We start from the raw sequence: 26,390 nt of genomic DNA on the forward strand, positions 1-26,390 counted from the left end.
TTGACTGAAATTATGTAAAAAAAAAACAGTACCTTCCAGCGCCTGGCACATTCACACTGTTTCGTGGTTACTCTAATCGTGTGTTGCACGCGATTTTGTTTACAGTAAAATTGATTTTTCTACGCTGTCACAGTGCTGTACGTAACAATATACGTATAGCCCATCCAATGGAAGTAGGAAAAAAGATAAACAAACCTTAGATTTACTTATTTCATGCAATTTGCTAATAACTCAGCTATATTTTACATAAAGAGTTTATGATTAATATATCTTTATTAGAATACATCCTTATTACACTTAATTACTTATTTCCATTTTGATTTTACTTCCAAAATTCCGATAACAGTTTCTTCGACGTTCAAAACGCCATTTTTTCGCAAATCCATAGTGAATATCATAGATTAACTGAGTCTCGACCTATTAAATCGCGTCCATTTTGCTGTCAAATGTTTATTTGGCTTTTCTCCTCTTATGGCTAGAATAGAGTATATATATGATGATGTCAAAAGTATAATTAATGTTGCGTTTCCACTGAAACTGTTGGTAACTTCTACGTTTACAACAGGTGACAATTCTTTAGAAAAATACCAAAATATATGCAATATTGTTAAAATAAATTAATGTTGTAAATTTATCAACTTTCCTTTTGTCGAGACACATTATAATAATAGCATTACATAGTTGCTAATCACATAATCAGCAATTCTAAAAAGTCACAAAGTCGGTCATAAGATTTTATCTTATTATTATGATTTGAGAGAATTTTCTAAATTAACCAAACTTAACCGAAGTATTGAGTAAGAAAATTCTCACGGTCTAAGTCATTTCCGAGATTAACATTTATAAACATATTATGTGTATGTAATGAGTGTGGGATTTTTTTGTTTAATTTGCTTTTTTTTTTGTTTTGTTGTTGTGTAAGTATTTTTTTTTTTTAATTTCCTAACATATTTTAACTTTAATATTTTTCGTTTTGTTAACATGTTTTTTTTTTTTACTTTCAATAACCGTTTTGTTTTTACTAATTTGTTGAATTTAATTCTTTATTATTGAGTTATTTATTTCTGTATGATTAATTATATTATTACTTAAAAGTTTAAAAAATACTTGATTGTAGAAAATTTAAATTCACAATATATACATGTATTTTTTTTTACAGCGATTTGCCTGATGAAGAGGACAAGAAATCACCCGTACTCCTATTAGGAGTAAATAAAATATCAGATTCCCCTTTTTTCGTCCGAAGACGAGTCACTGACCCCCATGCATCCGGGTCCATCAGATTCTTCCGCCCACCGAAATCAAAGTACACAAGAGGCTTAAATGGAGACGAGAGATTGGAGAAGATCAGACAGGACCTCCTTGTCCACAAACACAAGCCGGATAGATACATTCCAACCACTAAACATGAACTCTCCTCTGAACCAGATACAAAACGTCACTGTATCAAATTAAGCTGCGGGGGAAATTGCATCTGTGATAGGAATAAATCTTCATCCGATAGAGGATCCTTTTCCTTCCACAGACCTGAAAATCGACAGTCATCCTTATGTCCGTCAGAACCATACGGGAAGGTTGAAAAAAGAGACAATTCCGAGAATGAAATAGAGTTTAAATACACTGAGCACATTCCAGACAACCAACCATCTAGCAGCAAGCAAAATTCGTACAACGTGACCCCAAAGTCAACGGAACGTAGACACTTTCTGCTCGCTAACCTCAATGAGAGATTCCGGAAGACGCTCAGCTTAGATTCTCGTAAAATTGAAACGAATCGTGTCCTAAGTCTGCCACAGGAACCTCGTCCCAAGTCACTCGTGAATACAAGCAATATTTGCGTGCAACAATATAAATCCGGTGACCCGTTCATCACACCGAATTTTGACAAAGCCAGTCAGCCTAAAAAGAAGCGGAAGTCGTTTTTCTCATTGGATACATTTTTCGATTCAAAGAAATCGGATACCTCGTCCATAGACGATTATTGCTCATCGAAATACAAACGTTTTGAATTAGAAAGCGATGACTCGCCGCTATTCAGACGAGATCTTTCTAACGGCGTGAAGACGCCAGATCTTCTGAACTTACCCGTAATCATAGATTCAGTGCGTAAAAAGCAATCAGACACGAAAAGACAGTTAGAAAAGTTAGAAAATCATTATTATAAAAGTTTAACTAAGACACGGGCCGTTATAGACGCCATTCCAGCTGACGCAACTGACGTACAAGGACCTAGCGGGCATTCCAATCACTTATTCGTATATGATGACGACGTGGAATACATAGAACCCATACGGAGTAACTTCACAAGTCAAAGTACTTTGATACTCGACAAAAATATATCCGGTGAAGGTACCCTCAAACCGGATTCAATTTTGACAATAAACACAGACGATACTGATATTAAACTACCTAGTTCCACGGTATCTCCTAAATCGAATGATATTAGAAACTTGGAGAATGATTTCGATAGTATAGGAGCTTATGAAATAGAAGTGAAGGAGTCGGATTTGTTGAAGGATTGCTCCAAGAAGTTAGTTGTTAAAGTGATGGATAAATCAGTGGATTCGATTGGTAGTTGTTCCTTGGACGTGGACGCGAGCACGGATTATTCAGGTACTCGATATTATTACCAATCCAATGTATACAAACTTAGCTAAACTAAAATTAATATTTATTTTATTCTCGTTAATAATTTATCTTTCTTTATTTGGTTTTTAATGTTGCTAGCATTACGTTCTTAATTCAATTTTTATCGAACTTTGAAATTAATTGTCAGTTTTTTTTTTTTAATAATTTGTATAAATTGGTTTGGAATAGACATGACAGTGTGTTCCTTCAGCATGTTCTGTAGCGTATCATTGTGGCGTTTATTTCGTTTATCATTACTTTATGCCTTGCATGGCGATAAATGTTTCATTTAATAAATAATAATTGAATATTCTCTTTTTATTTTACATCCATATCAATAAAATAATTACGTTTTATTTCTTTTAATGCGTTTTACTTTCTCCTGTTATTTTTAATGTGATGCTTAATTTTAATTGTCTTTGTTCATTGTTAGCAATTACTATTAAAATAATGAAGCTTAATTATATAACTTTTAAAAACTTAATAGCACTTATTTTAAATATATGTATTTTATTTATTTTATGGTCTTATAGTGTGACATCGTTTGACAATAACGAAAAGAAGTCGATTAGATTTATAATTTTTCGATGTATTTAAAAATATTTCTATCCAATCAACGTGTAAAACAATCGTATATTTTTAATCTGTGAAGTATTACTTAATATGAAGGCGGGAAAATGATAATAAGAAACTTACGTTCGAAATTTGAATACACGTCAGTTAAATAACTTGGTCAGTCATGGTCTAGTGATTGAATTGCTTATAAATTAGTCAATATTTTTGCATAACATCAGCATAACTCACAATACATTATGCATATCGTCTTATAAGTAAGTATGCATAATATTTGAACAATGATTAAATTGCCATATATGATAAAAAAACAACGTTTCTAAGAGTTGGATATTATTTGTTAATAGTAATATAAATAAACTAAATAAATATAAATACTACAAAAATGAGTATATGACATAATATTATTGGAGTTATTATTGTAGGTGATAAGTTTTAATAATATATAATTAACTTGTGTAGGAACTCACTATTTTCTTTATTTTTCTGTCACCTTCCATGTATACTAATTATTATTTACGTTCCTTTTCACGTCTGATTCAAAGTGAATGACTTGCAATAAATATAAATAAATATATGAAAAGGTTAATCATTAAATGTAAATAATATAATTTAAATTAAAAAAATATATATATACTTAATTGTTACCATTGAATTAATTTATTGTAAATACGAACCACGTGTGACATGAAATTAATCTCTTAATAAATTTTGTACCATTTTTTGTTTTCTTGTCTTTTCTTCCGTTAATATTATAAAGCATGCTAATTTTGAAGTTTTTAAAACTATTTCTTATTTAATTAATAATATCAATAACTAAATCTAATGAATTAAACTCATACCCAAATCTCCTTTGATTTATGAAATGTTTTACATTTTGCTAAATACATTGCTAATATATTTTTAAACCGAAGCTGCAGTCGCCATATAACATGTCACATAACCCAGGCACGATGATGCAAGAGTGAATCTAGAACACGTTTGCTAAAATTATTCTAAAACAAACGTGTTTTACATTTATAGACAAGTTTATGTCATACAAAGACATATAAAACTTAGTATGTATAAAAATACCTAAGACAGTAAATTGAGGAAACAAAAAAAAAAATAGAAAGTAAAAATTAACGTGATAATTTCTAATATTGAAAATGTATTAAGTTTTTCATAATCTGTTCGCTGACATTTAGAATATTTATTTAAAAGTCGCTAAGATGTTGCGTTACTTTTTTCCAATTTACGTAACGGAAGTTGTTTTTTTTTTTTACTTAAGTGTTAGTCACTACTCAATATTTCATAAAAAATTGTCAACATGAAATGTTTAGATTACGATTACAATATTTGGGTCGTATATAGAAATCGCATACAATGCAAATTGAAAATTGCATATTGCTAACAAAAGATCACATATACTCGGCCACATTAACACATCGGCCTCGATTGTGCCTACGCACTTCTCACTAGTTCGGTCATTGGCGTCGAAACACTTGACGGATACGCGCGTACACATCATAATAAGCTATTTTGCGGGGATACACTCATTAATACTATGAAATCTATGTATAAACTGTTCTATGAATGAAATAATTATGAAGATTCACGTGCGCCGACCGTGAAACGGAACGGTCCAGACCGGCTGTAACTTGTCCAGTACAAGGGTGACGTCTCGGAAAAAAATAAAAAGTTTGACATCTCGGATTTCATAGGCTTAGGCGAGTTTTGTGGAATTGTGCTTTCGTAAATTATATGTAAAGTGATATGAAATGTGAAAAATAACAGCGTAGAGGCTTTTGTCATTTGTAATTGTTGTGTAATTTGCGCTTTCTGTTGTCGACCACCGGTAAGTTATTTTCTATTGTTACATATATGAATTTTAAAGTGAGCAATAAGTTCTACCTACGATTTTCCTTATCGTACATTTCGGATTCAGATTACGATTCCAAAAGTTGTTTTACAAGATGAATATATTTCCTATTCCGACTTTTTATACGAGTAATGATTCATTGACATTCATTGTTTAAAGTTCCCGTAACTACGAATAAAAAAAAAGTAGAAGTATTTATTCTGTTACGGTCAAAGTTTATTTTAACAATAATAAACATAATTAAGTTATGAAATCGAAAAGGTGACATCATTAGTTTATTTTATTTATCATTAATTATTTATAATTGGTGATTAGTAAAACGAAATTAAAGTCGCTACTACACATAGCCATTGCATTTATAATAATAAATATGTTTCAACCAATACAACACTCATATTATAAATAACAATAAAATTATCAATTTTTATTATTATACATTAAATATATTAATTAAGATAAAATATTTTCCAACTTTGTTATAAGGAAATTAATTATTGATTTCATTTGTAAATATTATTAATTAGTGTATGTTTATTAGCATGCATTTTTATATAATTATTGTGTAGTAGACAAGAAAATACCCTTCCTATAACCTATACTCCTAGGTTTAAGGTTTAGAAACTACCCTTAGTATATACTGATATAAGATAAAAAGAACATACAAGAATGAAGGGATCTCTTAAGCTTATTCTGCATGTAATCGGCCAGGGAGGCAACATTGCAAACTGAAACACATCAATGTTTGTCATTTAGCTGTACACTAGCTTGTGCATCAATAGTAACACACCCAGACGATCTGAATAAAACAGAACTAATGATCTTTTAAAACAAAATATATTCAATTAGTCAAGTATCTGTGGATTATCAAGTAAGAAACAATGAAAAGAAGTAATTAAAAAAATAGTTTTTTATAAAATCTGGATGACTGATGTTGTTAACAAACTATTCCTTATGTTATCGCTCTTATAAAAATATATTTAAACAATCTTGACCCAAATAATAACAATTATAAGAGCAATATATACATATGTGTTATATAAAAACTAATCAAGGTTTTTTTTTATTTACCATTGTTATATCATGAAATTTTATATAAATACATAATTATATACAAATTTAATTATTTTAGTATATAATCCAACATATGAGCAACAAAAATAACCATTAACAAATTAGTATAAACGAAAATCCAAAAATGTTAGCATTTTTACGGTCAACGGCAAGTGGGCCTTGCAAAATTGCATATATTGAAACTGTGTGGGTAAACTTGTCTTTTAAATCTAAGGCCGAATTGTTGCTTAAAGTGTTAAGCAATACATACTCGAATCTTTGTTATTCTTGTAATTCTTTTGCTACTAAGAAAAAAATATGTGATTTTTGTTTATTTAAATATTTACTTGCTCATAATTCCAGGAAATATTATCTAATTCAAATGAATTATACAAAATATTCTCTATATAGGCTCATGAGAGCACTTTTGAATCAACATAGTTACTGAATTGAATTAAACATAAAGCTTTAGAACACATATTCCACAGGTTTAGAACACATATTCCACTGGGTAGTACGTCCAAGAATTTCAGTAGTTATTCTTTTCATCGATTCATATACTCTCTCTTCCACATTAGCAACATAAGAAATGGTTAATAATTCCTACAGCACCATTGTGTATGGGCAGTGGTGACCGTTTACCATCAGATGACCCATGTGCTTATCCACCAACCTACACCATAAAAAAAATACTCAATCATAGGATTTATTAGAATTATAGTTTGTATACATTATAATAGTAAAATAAAGTAAGTACCGATTGGTAAATGTTCCACTGTTGTGGTTAGGCTCCAGACCTTGGATGCTGCTGCTCAAATGCAGAATGTCTGGAGCATAATCTGTAGAATAATCTACTATAATGCTCCAATGTGTCAGATTCACATCCAACACCAGCAGGTCTCCACACAATTTTGTCTTCATCGTAGTAGAATTCTAACCACAAATAAAAGCACCTGAAGGATCGCCGAAATTTTTATTTAGGCTGGATCCATGATGTATTTATTTATATTATCTGTGTGGTGAACAATTAGAGTTTACAAATGCTTGTTGCTTTAAGCAATCACCCGCAGACAAACTTTAACATAGGAAAATATAACTAAAGAATTGAGATGATGAGATGAGATGAGATGTAGGAGGGATAGATTGTAGGAACCACTTTATTAAAACTACTAGGTGATGCTGAATTTGTTTTGTTGGTGCCGAGGTATAATTCTTAGGTTGAATCGATAGACCTTTATTAAATGAATAGGAATACAGTAATAGTTACTATTTTTGTGTGTTGGTTTGAAGGGTGGGTGTACAGGGACATTGGTGGTGTAAGGAATTGTTATAATTTCTTATGGTTTCAACGTCTATGGGCAATGACGAGTACTTACCATCAGGTGGACCATCTGACCATCCTCTTATCTATATCTATAATAAATATAATAAAGACAGATAGTGTATTGTATACGTTTTTGGTTTTTAACGTAATGTCTTATTTTATTATTATTATTATTACATTCCATAGTGTGGCCGTGTAAGTTAATTTAAATCAAATTGTACAATATTTTGTAATTTCTATAACGCTTCTGATTACAAATGTATTTTAAAAACTCTAAGTAAATGTCCCACTGTTGAATGCCAGGTTTCAACTTTCAAACTTATAGATGTACAAATTATTTATGTAATTTTTACCTCTGTCACATACCGTCCATAATATTCTCTCAAACTTGGCCGTGTACCAAGAAGGTCAAGGTCGATTATAAACAGTAATCACCTTATACATATACGCCTCTACAGGACCTGTTTTCAAACGGCCAATGTGCTTGTTAAGATGTTTCGTTTACGACAAATGACATATATCTAATAATTCATTAAATATTCTTTATATGTACAACACTGTGTTAAGTGATATAACAGAAGGTCAATGTCCCATGTCCTGTGCCGAGTTAAGGTTTACTCTCCCTTTGAGGACAAGGTTTGGAGTCTATTTGACCATTCTGCTCTTGGTTGGGTTGGTGGATACACATGTGGCAGGATTTCATTGAAATTAGCCTCATGTTGGTTAAGATGACCACTGAATTTTGAAACCTTCATGTGTCTAATTTCAACGAAATTCTGCCATTTGTATACCCACCAACCCGCATTGGAGCAGCGTTGTGGAATAAGCTCCAAACCGTCTTTCGTTAGGTCTTACAAAAAAACTTCTGTTTTGTAAGTATAGATGAAAGATTGCGTAAAAAATGTTTTTTTTTATAACGCAGAGGACGTATTGAGTATTATATTACAATTGGGAGCAGGTATTTGTTAGATAAATGAGTCTAAACAATAATGATTATTTATTTTTCTCAACTAAAACATTAATATTTCGTTTATTAATAGTGCTTATTTGTCTAGTATTTTTTTTTTTTTTTAATTTTATTGTTTATATATACAATAATACGGTAAGTGCTCAACATCGCCCATAGACATTGGCGATTTAAGACATATTAACCATTCCTTACATCAATCGATAAAGCGCTACCGATCTTGGGAACTAAGATGTTATGTCCCTTGTGCCTGTAGTTACACTGCCCAACTCACCCTTTAAACCCGAACTCAACAATATTAAGTATTGCTGTTTGGGGGTCTACCCCTAGTAAATAGATAGAATAGATATTCTTCTATCCAAATACAGCACTAAGCCCTACCACCAAGTATTACACATACGTAATATTACATACCTAGTATGCAAATAATCACAATAATTCAGATTAAAAATAAAACTTATATTAAAAAAAGAAAATCTGGATTCTGAGATTAGCACGTACATACGGACAAATTCTCAGGGCTCAGTTTAAATATTTTTTCTACTAATGTTTTACAACACAATCGCAACGACCTTGACGTGATAACAATTATCAAAATGATCTTTAGATAAGGAATTTTTATTGACTGTTTTGTAATTTTTGAATTTAGTCTTAATTAATATTCATAATAACATAATTATATATAGTTAAATTGTATATTATTATGCAATAATTATATGTTATTTAGTTAGTGACATAAAGAGTACCTACTGGATTTTGTCGTATTACATTCGTGATAGATTTTCGAAGTTAACTTGTAAAATGATGATTCAAAAGTGATTATTAAAACTTGTTTAAATCAAGTATTTTTATTCCGTATTGCATTTGAATTTAGTGTTAGTTTAGAATGTGTGACTATTTCTTAATGTATTTCTTGTAAGTTTTTTAAATTAAAATGCTTGCTATTAAGTTTTTCTCTTGATACTTACGTCATACCATTTATTTATGTTTACTTTCTATCGTTATTTGAACACGAAGTACATCTTTTAACAAACTGGCTGTTACTGACTAGTGTTGTTAACGCTGAGATTTTTCACCGGTTTTTCTCAAGTCTGGGTATTCATAAAAGAGCGTAATGCTTATTGAATAGAGTCATTTGACTTTGTACGAAACAATACGTTCAAAATAATGATTGCATCGTGAAAAATTTGAGAAATGTTAAATTAAAGAATGAACGTAACAATGTTTGTGTATTGTTTCAGATACAACATCCGGCAGCTTGAATCTTCTGACGCCATCGTCAACGACCAGTCGTATTAGAGATTTCACGTCCCGAATACAAGAACGTGCGGCGTCTAACTTACAACCCAGCAGTGCAACACCATTGGCACCGATTTCACCAGCCAGGTCACCAGACGATCAAACACCAACCCCGAGGAGATCGGACCACCTCCTCAGGCCTCCCCCAAAAATCCTCGTAGACACATCGAGCCATAGATCAAGGAGTCACCAAAGGAAACGGGACGAATTACCCCAGAAGAAGCCTAGCTATCTTAACTTGGCGTGTTCGGTTAACGGCTACACTAATTTAACAACGTATGATTCTAAATTGCGCCAGGACATAAACAAAAGCCGAGAAGCGTCTCCCATACGACCAATCACACATAACTATCAATACAGAAGTGAAAATAACTCTCTACTCGTCCCAGTCCCTGTCAGTGCTAATAAACTGCTTGTGCCGACCTTCGGACCTCATGATACTCGCACGAATTTGACACCAAAAGCGCCTCCCAAGGCGCACACCGACCCTCACATAGCTTCCCCAGTGCATGCCTTCATGGCTGCTGAAAATAAACAGCTCAAAAACGATTTTTTAGGCCCCAGTATGACGACTACGAGTCGTCCATATATATCGAACGAGAGCAAGACATTCGCTACGTCGATGCTTCATCAGAAAGACGAGGTAGATAATGCTAAAGAAATGACGTTTAAATCGAGTTATTCGGAGACTAATTTCAGACAATCCGTCACGACTAATGGTAAAGAGACCAGATTGACGTCCGAGTCGTATACGATATCCTCAAACGGTGTATCGAAACGGGTCGAAATAACAAAAGAGAATGGCGAAAAGTTGACAAGTCCCATGAAAAGCTTTATACAGCAACGCGTCGAACGTTTGTACGGACCGGGCGCGCTCGCTCAGGGATTTTTCAACCAGAAAAGGCACAAATTGAAGAGTTCCAGCGAGGACGACGACCCGAAAGTGTTGACGGAGAAATCTCTAAATTGTCCGAGCGAGAGATTCGTCTCGCCCCGTAAATCGAACGAAAGTTTCGACAGCGAGAACATATACACGAGTCCAACGAATGAGGATCCGACAGTTCTGCCAGTGTTGAGGCATTTGAGGCCGGAATTCCGCGCGCAACTACCGATTCTATCGCCGAGGAAGAGCTTGAAGTCTGACCTCTCCCCTCAGAAAATAGAACAAGACATTCCGGAACCTTCGAAGACTGAAGTCGAAGAGAAAATTAGTGATGTGACTAATGGTGTTTCTGTGATAAATTTAGACGATTCGATTAAAGAACCGGTGAATGGTGTGAATGGTGTCGATAAAGCTAACGGCGAAGTGGTTAAAGACGCGTATTATTTCATAGATTTGGAAAAGAAAGAGACCGAAAGATTGATCGCCTTGGCTGTTGGAGCAGAGAAGGAGCTGGAGACTTTACAGGTGAGATTCAACTGTATATTAATTTGTTAACAGCTGGAAAAAAAATTCAGAAGTAAATAAAAATTGTAATTTTGAATGTGATGCATGAAAATGAATACACGTAGACATATCAATTATAGAATCGGTCAAATTCACCAAAGGCACATTAAAACAGGTCTGTGATTAATAATAAAAAAAAAAAAAATAAGCACCTCATTGATCGTTATTTGACAAATATAAATATCTTTATACAACACATAGAAATCGTCTTAGCATTTTCTCGTGAGAAATATTAATGCTTTTAGTTTTGAGTTTAATTAATTACTAATCGCTTTACTTGTACGCATTTCGTGGGTGTTTAATTTTTTATGATATAGGTAGGTAGAAGGGCAAATGGGTCTCGTGACGGTAAGTGGTCACCCGCCCATAGACATAGGTGCTGTATACACTACCGTGTCAAAAGTAAATAGACAGGGTAGTTTAGAAAAAAAATGTTGATTACAAAGAATCAAATTACTTAATTAAAAAACTCATACATGATAATAAATAGTGTGTTGAACCTCATTTTTTTCAAATAGGGTTTTTATTCTAGCTGGCATAGTATCAATCAAACCTTCGATCTGATCTTGTCTTAAATTACTCCATTCCTCAATCAACATCGCCTCCAATTATTTTTTATATATCGACCATTCTAAGTAAGCATCTCGCCATCAACGTTGTGAACTAAAGATGTTATGATTGTGGCTGTCATTATTGTACATTGGTTCATACACCCTTCAAACCGGAACCAAATTAAGTATTGCTGCTATGTAGTAGAATATCTGATGAATGGGTGGTACGTACCTAAAGCCCTACCATCAGATAAACACTGACGCCTTTCTCTTTGTCATTAATTTGACATTCGATACAAGAAGGCACGGCTTTGATTTACTATTCGGCCACCAACGTTCTCGCTCACGGTTCGTTTGTCGTTGGGAGTAAGGCGTTAAAAAGATACCTATTTTACTCCTTGAAGTTGAAACTAGCTTCATAGCTCATATGAAATTTCATCAAACCACGATACCGAATTAGATAGAAAGAAAAATAGTAACAGGCAAACACAGAGTTACTTTCGCATTTATAATTTTAGTATAGATACATAGAAGCTTTATCACCAGTAAACTGGTACTCCAATAATTTCCTAATTAGAACGTACAATAAGGTCCAAAACATATCAAAATATAATTTATTCAAGTAGAGTTTGGCCAGCACGTTTGAATCGACATTTTACATTAAAGTAGGATAAGTTACCACTGGTTCGAAATTTAATTTCTTCAAAGACGAACCAGCATGGAACATAGTTTTTAATCTTTTCCGACAATCAGTTCCATAGATTTCAGTACAATAATTGAATTGTTGTTCTTGAACTTATTCCGCGTGATAATTGACGAATACTCCACACTTTTTTATCATTGATATGATCGTTTATCACTTGATTTAAATTTATTATTTGCCAAAGAGCGTCTTCTCCAAATATATATGAATTCACTTTATGGTGTCGGAAACCTGGTGTTAATAGTATTTCTTTACGTCTCGTGTTTAAATAACGTTTATCTTCTATCAAAGTCATATTATTACATTAAAAAGGGAAAATGTAGTTGAAAGTACTCTCTCGAGGCCTCGATAGGCACTTGAAACCGCTGGTCATGCGCCTGACCTCTTTCCGGTAGTGTCGAATAGTGTCCTGCGTAGTTGGCTTGTCTCCCTTGATATTGCCATGGCCTAAATTGATCAGTGCTATATCAAATTCAAATAATATATTTTTATGTATTAATTTCAGAATAATGAGGATATAAGCGAAGAAGTGCTTGGATTACTGCGTGCTGCCTCAGGGAAAGCACGATTGTTGGCGACGCAGAAGATGCAACAATTCGAAGGTAGGATTATTATTTAGACTATTATATTTCAAACAGGTAGACAGACTGGGTGCCACCTGATGGTAAATACTAAGTCATCACCGCCTATAGCTATTTGCCAACGGCTTTTAGAACTAAGTTCAGTGTATCCATCAATTCGCCTTGTTGTTGAAGCTGCAAAACCGAGGAGAGGAGGCTGTTACTTAACATCGTTAGTTGGAAGGAAGAAGAGCTGAAACGCCAAAATTGTACTTTAGGATAATGAGGTTTAATGTTGAGTTAGTAAACCTCATTTCCCAAAACTAACATTTTGATATCTTAGTGTTTTATCTTATCTATTGAAGATAAATATTATTACACAATGTATTTCGTGTGCCTTTATTTCACTTAAGAGCATTTTGTCCTTTAACTCTAAATGATTAATAAATATCAGAGAAATTCTATTTCCTAAAAAACGGAGTGATTCTTTTTTATTCTCACTGAAAAAATAATTTTGCAGCTTATAATTATTTTGCATTGCTCCCAATATAATCGGGAGTTCTATAAAATTGCTGGCCGTGTGACGGGCATCCACAGATGACCCACTAAAAATCAATGGTACACTCTCATGGTCGAAGATCACGGGATCGCTTACCTAAACAACTGAGACTGTTTTGTCTTGGATGACTCAGGGTACTTTGGAGGATGGGAGAAGTTACTCATTGGACCGACTTCGTCCCCCCAGCCGTTGGTGACAGAATTAATTAAATGAAAATATTTTATCGCGAAAACTAAGCCTCAATAGCGCAATTATTCCAGTTCGTTTAGGAATTTTAAAATTCGCAGGGTACATCCTGTCCCTTTGAGTGATTGACCTCCCCACTCCTAGCACAAGCTTTTAGCTTAAAATGGTACATTGATATAATACTTTTTTTTTAAACTCCTAATATCCTTTTTGCCTTAAATCCAAAAGGAAAATAAAAATTATTCAGTAGCTCCACAGCCGTTAATCATATTTACTGGTTTAAACTTTCAGGCCTCTGCTACAACAATATAAATGAACGTGGTGACGAACAGTTCCCCACCACGCTCGAAGACCTCCAGGGCTTCTGGGATATGGTGTGTCTACAGGTCAGGAATGTGGAAGCACTCTACGAGCATTTGAATTTGCTCCGTGCTAACAACTGGCAGGAAGTAAGTGGAAATCATTATAGTTTCTGATGTTATTTCCGGTCCAAATTCATACATTTATTATTTAAATATCACGATTAGTTATCTCCTTAATTGAAGGTGCTGTTCGAATAATCGGTTTCTATTCCAACTGAAGAGGGAATAAAGATAAACAAACTTTAAATTTACTAACATCCTACTTCTCAAGGTTGGTAGCGCATGGACGAAGGAGGATTTTTTATGGTAACCACTTACTATCAGGTGGTCAATTTTCTAGTCTACCTATACTTCTCAAATAATATATACTATGTGTATATAACTCAGACTTATATGTTCCTCCCCCAGATAGCGGCGCCCGTGTGCAAGCCGGCGCCCTCCCCCGCGCGCCGCGCCAGCCGCCCCCCCGCCGCGCCCGCCGCCACCAACGAGAAGGCGCGCCTCGCCGCGCAGAAGCGGGAGGCCGACCGGAAGGCCATGCTGGAGCACCGCAGGTCTGCGCCTCGACTGCCTCGTTTTTCTAGTAGTTAAATATAACACCACAGATCTCGATAAAAGTTATTAGGTTTCTAACGAATATTTGTGTACAGTGTACAGCCCCGTGCCTCGGAGAGCACGTAAAGCCGTTGATCTTGAGCTTGGTCGGTCGTGTCCGGCTTATGATAGTGAGAGGGTAGAGAGTGCACCTGTGTTTGCGTACATACTTTTGCACAATAACATGTCCTGCGTAATAGGCTGGTCACCCTTGAGATGGCCACCCTTGTCGATATCGTTCAGGACTACATTATCATCATCACGTACTAATAGTCAATTTTTCACTATAAATAGAGTCAGGCAGAAATAATTCAATTTACGATTGATTAACTCACTATTACCAAAAGTATTCTTGAATGGGATAATGCTCAAGTAATATACTGACATTCATTTTATGTTTTCTTTTATATGAACCTCTATATGTATATGTCCAGAGACGAGGAAGGATGATGTTTAAAGGTTACCGATACATTATATTGAAATAAATTTGTGATCTTTATTTAGCTGTCATGTTTTGGATTTCGAAACTCGTAAGGTTTTTAAAAATGTTTCAGTGTTGCCCCATTGCATGTAATTTTTTTTTCTTATATTATATATTAATGATATTTCAAACGCTGAGCATGATACCGTCTGTTTATTGTCTAATTTAAAAGTCATACCCTGTCTAATTTAAAGGTTTAAGGGCCTGTCTAGCGATGTAAAGTCTCAGGATCAATCCCTTGGGTCGTCCCCACTCCTGACACAAGCTTTAAGCTTAAATGGGGGGGTCAATACGAATATTAGTAATTCCTTATAATGCGGGCATTGCTATTATTATTTTAAAATATATATGTCTATACATATTTTTTTTATATTTACATATAATAATTACCGTCTACCAAAAATCTCTTAATTGTATTAAACGTCATCCCTTATTTAAAGAAAAAAACAAATAGTCAATTAATTTATTTCGACCTTTAATTAAGAGCATTCGTATCTCCTACAAACAAGATTGAAAAGTAAATAAAGTTGCATGTAAAAATTTGTGTATAAAAATAAATAATGTTAACGTTGTTTACAGACGTGTAGCGCGTGAGAGACAACTCGCGACTCGCTCTACTCCGTCTGCGAGCGAGCGAGACAACGATACCGCTGTCGAGGGCAGTCAGGTGAGACAAACGATATCAATTAAAATTATATACATACTGACTAGCATTGTAAAAATTACCTATACAGATTATACTAAGATGTTATATCCCTTGTGTAATTCTTTGACTGACTTACATCGAAAGACAGATGCAGGATTAAGACAGATAGTTTGGGTAGCCTTCGAAAAGAAGCACTTTATGTGGAACAGTTTTAAATGAAACATCCAAGTATGTTGCTGTTAATACTACCACTTGGGGCAGTAGAATGTTCTAACATAATATTTATTACATATATATGTCTTTAATTATATATATACATGTTGGCGGACGGACAAATGTTGTCACCACTGCCCATAGAGATCGATGCTGTAACGAAATATTATCCATTCCTTACAACACCAATGCACCACCATACTTGAGAGCTAAGTTGTCCCTTGTACCAGTAGTTATTTATCCTGGCTCACCCTTTGAACTGGAACACAGCAATACTAAGTACAATAGAGCAATACTGTGTTCCAGAGTGGGTGGTAACTATCCACAAAGCCCACCAAAGTAAACATACAATTTTTTGAAAAGTAAAATTATTTTAAGTGTGTCTGTGTTTGAGAAATGATGAAGTTACTTGCTTATGGTTACTTATCTGGATTTATATCTGTGATATGTATTATAATATCCGTGTGCTATATAGAATGTTTAATTTAGTTCTTCTATGTACTTACTTGTACTTAGTTAATGCGTAATTAGTAACAACTCATAGTATAATCTACTCAGACCCTAAGCCAATACTCTTGATTAAAATATACCATCTACTACAGTCAATTAACATTAATAAAATATAATTAATTTGAGCGTTTCATTACAGGAGGTAGAAATCTTTGTAGGTAAAAGTGCAAAATCAATGGTCGCCCAAGGAGACTGTGCCAGCCATGTCTCCGAAGAATCCATCGGACAGAGCTGATTTGCTTGCAACCTCATAGAATATATTAACCGTCTTAAACGTAACCAGGGTCATAATACATTCATCGTTGTAAGTTTTAATTTGCAGTTCTAAAAAATCTCTCGAATTCAATGTTTAAAATTAAAAAAAAACTAAACGTCATATTAAATGTATTATCACTCATTGAATATACAATTTACTAATATAAAATATTTATTGCAAATTAAAACTGCAATAGTTTATCTCATTCTGTATTTATTTTGCAAATATTCAGTTTCGTCCATTTTGAAAATAACTGGCATAACATTTAGAATCATTGCTTTATTATTATCAAATAGAAAAAAAGCTTTACTGTCATTAACGTCACTATTACAGATTATTAATGTCAGAATGGACAAGACTGAAGTGAAAAATCATTCCTATTAAAAAAAAAAAAATGACAATCCCATTATTGGCGTATTTATAATCTATATAAAAAAATTAATACTTGTAGCGTCTGCCTGAATTTATTCGTATAGTTAAAATGCACCTTACGCTGATGTAATAAGGGTTATTATAGATATAGCTTATTGATACTATAACGCACCCATTGTCAACGCAATATAAGTTCTTTTTGTATAGAAGTTAACCATTTTATATTGTAAGCGCTTTTAAAGAACGGAAACATATGTGACATTTTTCTTCACATATTAGTTATTCATTGAAATGAAATCAAAACTTACTGAATTTGAATTCTTTGCTATTTTAGATGTTATTATATAGTGTAGGATGGATTTTATTTTTAATAGTAGAGCTTAAAGCTAAAACGGGCTCAGACAAATTGCATACAATAATTGTCTATCGGCACATTGATTGATTTGAGTTGATTTTAGTTGGTCGCTACTGCTAGATCTAAAATTATTTTTCTCTTCTAAAAATAACCAAACAAAAATAAGCTTAACAGCCTTAATAAAAATTTAAATGTCATATTCATTGATCGACAACTGTCTGACTGTGGATCCCACTATAAACGATAAGCAAACTGTCTTTAAATTGCCTATATAGTATAGATAAGTTTTAATAGGTTTTCATTTTTATTTTCTCTAAATAAAAATGAAAACCTTTTAAAAACTTCACTACTAAACAAAAAAATCAGAAAGACCGCTTAAACACAATAAATGTCTTTTTCATATATAATACATGTGTATCAAGTAGATAGTAACACTCCAAGTTATCTGTATCAATCATCAGTTATTTTAAATGCAAAAGGAGTACTACAAAATACAAAAGAATTCTTCGATTGTATTACTTTGTCTAAGCCCGCTGATCCCGGTACTTACTTGCATATACTATAATATACTTAGAAATTGTAACTAAATTCAGAATAAGATGAAAAATCCTACATATGTTTCCTATCCTATATTATATGTATAAAAAGAAATGACAACGGAATATGATCTCTAACTATCAATGTTTATGCTTGATTCAAAAAATGAACATGTCATAACGAATCTTCTAATGTTGCTAGCACATAATAGTAAATTATACTAAAGTTGCCAGATCAATAAATTGAAAATTTAATAGCAGTATTATTTGTTAATGTAATTTTTATTGACAGTTATTTCTCTTTCTACACAAGATACTTCAATATAAAGCTAACAGATTTAAGATGGAAGCGAGGGAGATTAACAAAATGTATATATCTGACGGGGAACTGATAGAATTTGGTTGTTTGATGATAACAATGAAATAGAAAGGCTGGTCCGAATTAATTTTCTTGTGATTGACATTTTGAACATTTTTAAACATTTTTTTGATGTACAATGTATATGTTTTCAATAATTAAAAATATGATAAAAGTAAATTTTGCTCACAGTGTTGTGATCAATAAAAAATCAAACGAATTAATGTTATTTTGAATACCTACTCAATTATGAAATATTAAGTCTTATTTTACACTAATACCTTTGTTTAAAATTGATAATGAATTTGAATAAATTATTGTTTAAATGTATTTTTGTTTTTATTATAATATATTTATTTTATATCCCGAAGAAAGTAAGTTTTACTTTAAATGAATAAAATAATTAACATATACTTATGAAAATGAATAAATCGTTATAGCGATTTATCTGTACTTCCTAATAATTTATAGTACTATATACAGTAAGGCAGGGGGGAGAATGGGTCGCGCTAGGCGCGGCCAGCAATTAGTCTGATACAATATCCGTTACTGAATAAACGTTAAATGAAGCGAATAATTATACACCGTAAAAAAATATTTCTGACAGGACCGTAGGCGAAAAGAAGCCAAATTATGCAACGGCGTTAGATTTTATTTATATATCTAGAATTCAAGATAGTGTTGCACTACATTAGAATTAAAACAAATGAGCCAACTTTTTATCTTGGTCGCGTGACAGCTACGCTGACATTCGCCAAACGTCATACTAATTTGCTCGTGTGCGTATACGTTCAGGCCAACTGTTGGCCACTATTTTTTTTGTCGCTGTAGCCCTATCGCTACAGCGACACAAAGCATGTCGTATGTTTATTACATTTTTTTCTAAATTTACAAGTGAAATTAATCTCTAAATCACAATCATAGATTAAATAAATAAGTTATGTCTGAAAATCGACGCTAGCGTACAAGACTCCTGGGTGACAGAAACTTGCATTAGGATCTATGTATTTGTACATAAAATATGTCTTTTTTCATGAAGTGGAAATAAATATTCTCTATATGAAAAGCATTAAGTTATAATATATTAAGGATTTTTTTACAAGTTATAGATACTATGCTGCCATTTTGTCATTCACAAGAAACTCTGCTAACATCATACACGGTATAACACCAGATTAAAGATATTGTAAGTTTCTTCTAGTGTTACTCCTTAATCTTCTCGTACCAAACTTTTTAAAATGTGACGCGGCTACGGGGTCCAAAATGCTATTGTCTGTTATAGTTAATGTAACAATTTTTTTTAATTCTTTAGATAAGACAACCATCAACCATGCTTAACTATTGCAAATGTTCGTGTAGTAGCAAGTTTTTTATCGTGTGTGGGACAAAATTGTCAAATGCTCTAGTGGCAAATTATTTTGTTCAAGTAAATACATTTTATCGATTCCGACCGTTTTTGATGACTGGGTCGACACCACTGCAAGCCCGACCAAACTTTTTGTCGAATCTCCTGCGCCATTCATTTTCTACGACACTGTTTGTTTCGCAAACTTTGGACCTGCCAAACTCCTCCAGCTGCCAGCTTTAAATCTACGTTTACGGAGGAGTGCACGCATGTAGTAATAATAATTTCTCGAATAAATAACTTGCATCTTATACGAATTTTGAAGAAATAGCAAAAACTTTTCTTCATGATTGGGACATTCCAAAGTTGCTGAAAGTAGAGAGTTTTCTTGTTTACATAATCATTTGATCTGACCCGAGTGATAGCTTTATTATTCTTTCCGATGCGAATTACTTATTTAAAGGAATAACATCTTTACCGCTCCTAGCCCGACCTGGGATATGCACCTATTCTCTCGGCATGAGAATGTTGGAGACATTTATCTAAACTAACAAGATAGTTATAAAAAGGTGCGAAATAAGGATCAGAATTCTCGGCCTTAGGTGTATGTGTCACATGACAAATTTTAATGATGATTGCAAAAATAAATTTTATTTTTATAATTGGTATGGTATTTACCAATTTAAAGTTAGTATTTTATGCTTATAGCCTTTAACAGCAGACAAGTTAAAACACGGCCTTTAACAAATGACATAGAAATTCGTGGGAAGGAGGTCGTCTTAAGATGTGGTTGTTTAATATTATACTTGTTAAATAGATAACTTAGGTACGTTCATCTCATCTCTCAGCTGAAGGACGTCCACTGCTGGACATAGACCTCCCCCAAAGATCGCCACAACGACCGGTCTTGTGCAGCCCGCAACCACCGGCTTCCCGCGACCTTAACCAGGTCGTCGAACCACCATGTGGGGAGCCTACCCACGCTGCGTCTTCCGGTCTATGGTCGCCACTCGAGAACTCGTCGGCCCCATCGGCCGTTGGTTCTTCGAGCAATATGCCACTTAAGTGTGGCAATTCTTCGGGCTATTTCGGTGACCAGATCTTCTCACTTCTGATTCGATCTCGCAGAGAAACTCCGAGCATAGCCCTCTCCATTGCCCTTTGAGTGATCCTGAACCTTCTTATGAGGCCCATTGGCATGGCAACACACAATGGTCAAAGACTTTTGTCTTGAGACACTGCGGTATAAGGGACGAGAAGATTTTTCGTAGCTTCCCGAACGCTGTCCAGTCGAGTTAGATTCGACGTACATATTATAAATAAAATTATTTACATTGGAACATTAGAATTAAATTAAATAATCAAAATTATTACATTACATACTACATTAAACAAAAAATAATAAAAAGGGAAAATAAAAATGACATTATATTTTTTATTTATCTCAAATTCAGCACTGACTATATAATAACCAGTAAATAATAATAAATATTTATGTTTCTAAAACGCTGGGTATTCGTTCAATGTTCAACTGGATTTAATCCATAGATAATATATATTTTTTTACTGACAACAAAATTGGATAAAATGCCTTTGATAAGTGTTCTAACATAAAGTTATATATACATGACAACACAAATTTTAAATAAAAATCTGTTTGTAAATAATTATAATATTTTTTAAGTATACCTTTTTTATTTTGCGGTTCTATTATATTATAATAAAACTTAATTTTTAAATAAACTATGGTGACATATTGTTTAAAAGTTATTTCAACATAACTTACATTACTAAAAATTAAATATATATTTTTAAATAACATAAAAGGAACAATCAGTCGTAGTTTTCGTTCATATTTAAAATCTGTGCATTAACATAAGTTGCGTAAGCGGGAACGCATATAGAAACAAATATAAGTTGTCTATGGGTTGACAGTCTATCTTCGACGTCATAATCATATTTTTATTTTTGATTATTTTAAAATATTCAATTAAATATTAGTGAATATAGCTCAATAATTATTTTATATTTATAAATATTTTTTGATACAAAATTCACTAATTTTTAAATAGTTATACTTTAAATAAGATATAAAAATGACGGATTTGTTCCCGCGTGTTTCCTTCCCGCGCACGTCGCACTAGGTGGAAGTTGGTCATGGTCGTCCGCCAAACGGAAAGCCGCCATGATGGCTTTCTGTAAAGTACGCTCAATATGTAAAGTTTCGTTATTGTTTTTCATTAATTGTGACTGAGTGCGTGCAAAAATTAACCATGGGAACGAACTAGAGTGTGCAAAGTGCAGTTTACGGTCCTTTGGGACCTCCTGGAGGAGCTATAAAGTGTTTTATAAGTGCATTTTTGTGTCGACGCTAGCGTGTTTTGTTCTGTCAACAAAATGTCGAAGCTCTCGTTTAGGGCGAGGGCCCTGGATGCGTCGAAACCAATGCCCATATATCTCGCCGAGGAGCTTCCGGATTTACCGGACTACTCGGCGATTAATCGTGCTGTACCTCAAATGCCCTCTGGTATGGAAAAAGAGGAGGAAAGTGTGAGTATTTTGCGCATTTAGGTGTTAAGTCATCAAAACTACTGTGTCGGCCATCATGTTTCAGTTTCGTATTCCTACCGCTAGGGGCGGTATATTTATTCGTAATAGAGGATTTTTAGCGAATTTATTACTCTGAGTTTATTGCGTACGTAGAAATATGATTAATGTGGCTTTTAAAGGGCTAATAACGAGATAAGATTATTTATATATGCACTATTTACATTACTATATAGTTGTCAAAATTTGGCGCGATAACACCGCATGGTGTTTTCGTAGGTCACTTCTGATCCCATAGTTCTTTCAATTGCGTTTTTCTCAGCGAATTGTCGTCCTACGGTGCTGATATTTTGGCATTTGTAGTTTAAATATTTTTAGAATATAAGAAAAATAAAAAAATCGGTGCCGGTAAATGGATCATATGTTATTTGTTTACAAACAAACTCGTACGCCGGTACTCGTTGATTGACGAGTCACACTTCGATTTTTTAATTAAATAAATGATATTTACTTTTAATATCGATCATCGTTCTTCAACTTTGAGATTGCCTTATTTTAATATTTAAATATTTTATAAATACTTAAACGTAAAATTTAATTCATCTGAATATATGATCATTCACTTACAGATTATTATATCCATGTGAATTATAAGATATTAAGTATTCTTTAGATTTAATTACAATTCTATTTAATAAAAAACAATTAATGTTTATTATAAATAAAATTAATCGACAATATGCAACAACTCTACATGTACATATGAATACAACTATATTTATTACTATTTGTAATTATTCTATAAAGTTTTTTTTATTTCATATTTTTAACAACACTACCACCTTCAGTATTATTAATAATACAAATATAAACGACATCTAAAATATTAAAGTTCAATTGGATCATGCTGTGCGGAAATGTTCCAACGTGCGGAGATAATGATAAAAGTTATTAAGATTTTAAAGAGAAATTCAATGCTATGAAATATCCCTTAAATATACATAACGTTATAGTTTTTCACATATACATTTAAACGGGTTTATTTGACTCGTAACAATTTACTCATTACTTAATGTGAAACTCTGGGAATATATTACATACATTAACAATACAATTGCTTATTACTTGGATATAATCCCTTTCAATAACAAATTAATTATTTTATGGTACTAATTAAATTTATGAATGAAATTGATGTTATGAAGTACTTATTATGTTCCTTGTGTCTGCCGGATGATTATCTTGAAGGGTTTATCATGATTCATGGCTTTTATACTTATCGTTGGTTTTCTATTGATGGTTTTAGTATCTACATCTAGAGTATAAAGTTTAAAATACATATAGAGGTGTATTTCATGATCTTTTGAACAATTTTGTGATTACGATAAGTCATTCTAATGACTTAAAATTTCCATATTACAATATATGGTTCCTTTTAAGGAAATATTATCTGAACAATTTTCTAGTTGATTCTTAGTTCACATTAACTAGTGTCTCATAGTCTAAATGAGGATGAATATATTTAGTGTCTAAATTTTTATATATCATTGATTGACTATGCTATTTCATTAACAAATCAAGTATATTACTCATTGCAAGGTCATATAGATGATAAAAACTCTGCAGTAAGTATTTGTTGATTTTTAGGTGGGATATTTGCACCGCCGGTTGCACCTCATGCAACTTTGTGTAGCAATAATCTAATTTTTAGTTTTAAGTTTGGGTGCAATAAAGGATAAATGTAATGATATTTAAATTGATTTGTATTTCATTTAATTGTATGATATTTAATTGTTGAGGTTTTTTGCTGGCTCTTCTTGATAGAATGCTTTCTGAACCGATGATAGCTTGACTTTAATATAAATCTGTAAAATAATAATGTCTTCTTGAATAAAGTATGTTTTGATGTAATATTGTTAGTCTGTACGAAGTACGATTCTCACATAACCTTGTAGAACAACAATAAAAAAAAAAAAATTATTGAAAGAATATGATCATCGTGGACGTTATGGATATGTTATTTTGGATCTTGGGAGGAATATGCGAATAAAAGTATACCAGTTTCAGATATGGTTAAAAAAATATTTCGGATTATCGGATTGCTTCAGTTTTAAATATTGGATTATTTCGAAATTGTAAAAGAAAAAAATACAATAAATGTATTTGACTTTATTTGTAGGCTACTCTTTAGTAATAGGTATAATCGCAAGAAAAATAAAAAATAAATCAATTAGCTGCTCTCTTCAAGTATAACACTATGCAAAAACAAAATTATAATAAGCATTTTTTATCGGTTTCGGTTATGGTTACAGGTTATGGATGAAAAAATTTAGATTTTTATTTCCATAACCTAAGATCTATATCCATATATAAGATCCCTGAACTACACCAAGAACATGAGTCATTGTTACTAGTTTTAATTCTAATGGAAACATACCGCAATATCGAATCTATACATACCTGTTTCACTTTCATTTTTTTTCTCAGTGTATCCAATCAAATATATCATTAGGATCTTTTGATGTAGTTTTTTTTTATATCTATCATATAACTGGTTTTAGGTGGTTTTTACTGGACTTAATGGTTTTCTTCAATGTAATATCATTTAGACATTGAAATAGCTGTATAATAGTATTACTAGTTATTGCCTACTTATTATAACCAGTGAATACATTCAAAGTATATATCTATGTAGGTCTCAATAAGATAAAACTTATTTTGATTTATATTTGTTGCCATTTAAGAATAATAGCTTAATAAAGATTAAAATAGTACTTGGGTAAATTGTTGATTTAAATATCGAAGATTCTATGTTGCACGAACAGTAAAAGGTGGTATGTGCCGCTGAAGGGAAAATACTTACTCTTCCATTAGGCAGTAAGCTAAATTTAATTTGACGAAACACCCAGGTTTACTGACAGTATTCAATATTCAAATTTTTGGTCGAGTCTGTCCTCTTTTTTTTTTAAATAAAACGTACCGCTTAAAGCAAACATTTGAATGTTAATTTTAACTAAAATTATCAATATCAATAAAACCTCCTTTTCATCAATATTACGAAACAAAATCCACAATATAGTTTTGTATAGAATGTGACTTATTACGAACTATATTTCGTTATTAAAATTTTAATATCATTTCGTTGAATTTCGCTTTGATATTCAATATACGGAATTCCAGACTTTTTGTTTAATATATCGCATATTCCGAATCGGTAATAATCGTACGATTCAACGAATACCAATTTGTGACAGAAATTCGCTTCAAAATACTGTTTATATTTACATATGTAGTTTGTTCGTGGAATTATAAAATAACGATTTATTGATTGTTTACTTAAACAAAATTTTATATTATAAATTCAAGGGGGTGTTTGTTTGTCACGCATTCACGTCTTACATATTCAACCGATCGTCGTGTAAATTTCCATACACGTTGTCAGGGGTAAAAAGAACCTAGGGTACCTAATACCTGCCCCCCCTCACTCCCAATTACAGACGGACAAACCAAATCAAATCAAATAACTTTATTCAATATAAAAGCATTACACTTACCTATTGATTGTCAAGTTAAACATTAACATCAGTTCGGAATAAAAAATCCCCTGACCCGAGAAAAATCGGCGAAAGAAACTCAGAGCGAAAACTGATACCTTATATTTTTCGAACAAAAATTGATTTCTAAGTGATCGCTATGAGAATTCCAATAATAAATAATTCTGATCTAAAAAGGTTTTATTTCTGTAACATATATTGATTTTTATATACTGTATTTAGGTTGGCTGTATATTACGAATTGATTATGCTCTAGTGATTATTATTATTTACGTATCTTTGCCCACAAGTGGGACATATACGCATATTACTTTAGTTTAAATTAACACGTAGGTTACATTACGTGGGTTGTGCAATCATCCCCTACGTGTACGAGCAAGATTGATATTGATTGCGAAACTTATTTTAAACAAGAAACAGCCGTCTCTTACAAAGTTTGTATAGAAAACAAAAATAGGTAGGATTTGTTACTGTCAGATTCAAATATCTGTTCAATAATAATTCGTGTATGCCGAGAGATCGTAAATGTTATCATTGTCTAAAATTTGTTGAA

General features: G+C 32.6%; 2 protein-coding genes across 5 annotated transcripts in view; both read left to right on the forward strand.

Moving 5' to 3' along the window:
* Nucleotides 1–16,870, forward strand: part of LOC125074448 — a 50,458-nt gene extending 33,588 nt beyond the window's left edge. The window contains exons 3-9 of the mRNA XM_047685814.1: nucleotides 1,160–2,613; nucleotides 9,645–11,110; nucleotides 12,909–13,005; nucleotides 14,000–14,157; nucleotides 14,479–14,624; nucleotides 15,725–15,812; nucleotides 16,654–16,870. Of these exons, the coding sequence (XP_047541770.1) occupies nucleotides 1,160–2,613; nucleotides 9,645–11,110; nucleotides 12,909–13,005; nucleotides 14,000–14,157; nucleotides 14,479–14,624; nucleotides 15,725–15,812; nucleotides 16,654–16,749 (3,505 nt within the window). The 3' untranslated portion in view covers nucleotides 16,750–16,870. The remainder of the gene's footprint in view (nucleotides 1–1,159; nucleotides 2,614–9,644; nucleotides 11,111–12,908; nucleotides 13,006–13,999; nucleotides 14,158–14,478; nucleotides 14,625–15,724; nucleotides 15,813–16,653) is intronic.
* A 4,996-nt stretch (nucleotides 16,871–21,866) lies between these two features.
* LOC125074398 overlaps nucleotides 21,867–26,390 on the forward strand; it is a 114,324-nt gene continuing 109,800 nt past the window's right edge. For all 4 annotated transcript variants that reach the window (XM_047685722.1, XM_047685721.1, XM_047685723.1 and 1 more), the window contains exon 1: nucleotides 21,867–22,286. In XM_047685722.1, coding sequence (XP_047541678.1) covers nucleotides 22,134–22,286 — 153 coding nt within the window. In that variant the 5' untranslated portion in view covers nucleotides 21,867–22,133. The remainder of the gene's footprint in view (nucleotides 22,287–26,390) is intronic.

This window comes from Vanessa atalanta, chromosome 27, assembly GCF_905147765.1.
Source record: "Vanessa atalanta chromosome 27, ilVanAtal1.2, whole genome shotgun sequence".
Classification (NCBI taxonomy): Eukaryota; Metazoa; Arthropoda; class Insecta; order Lepidoptera; family Nymphalidae; genus Vanessa; species Vanessa atalanta.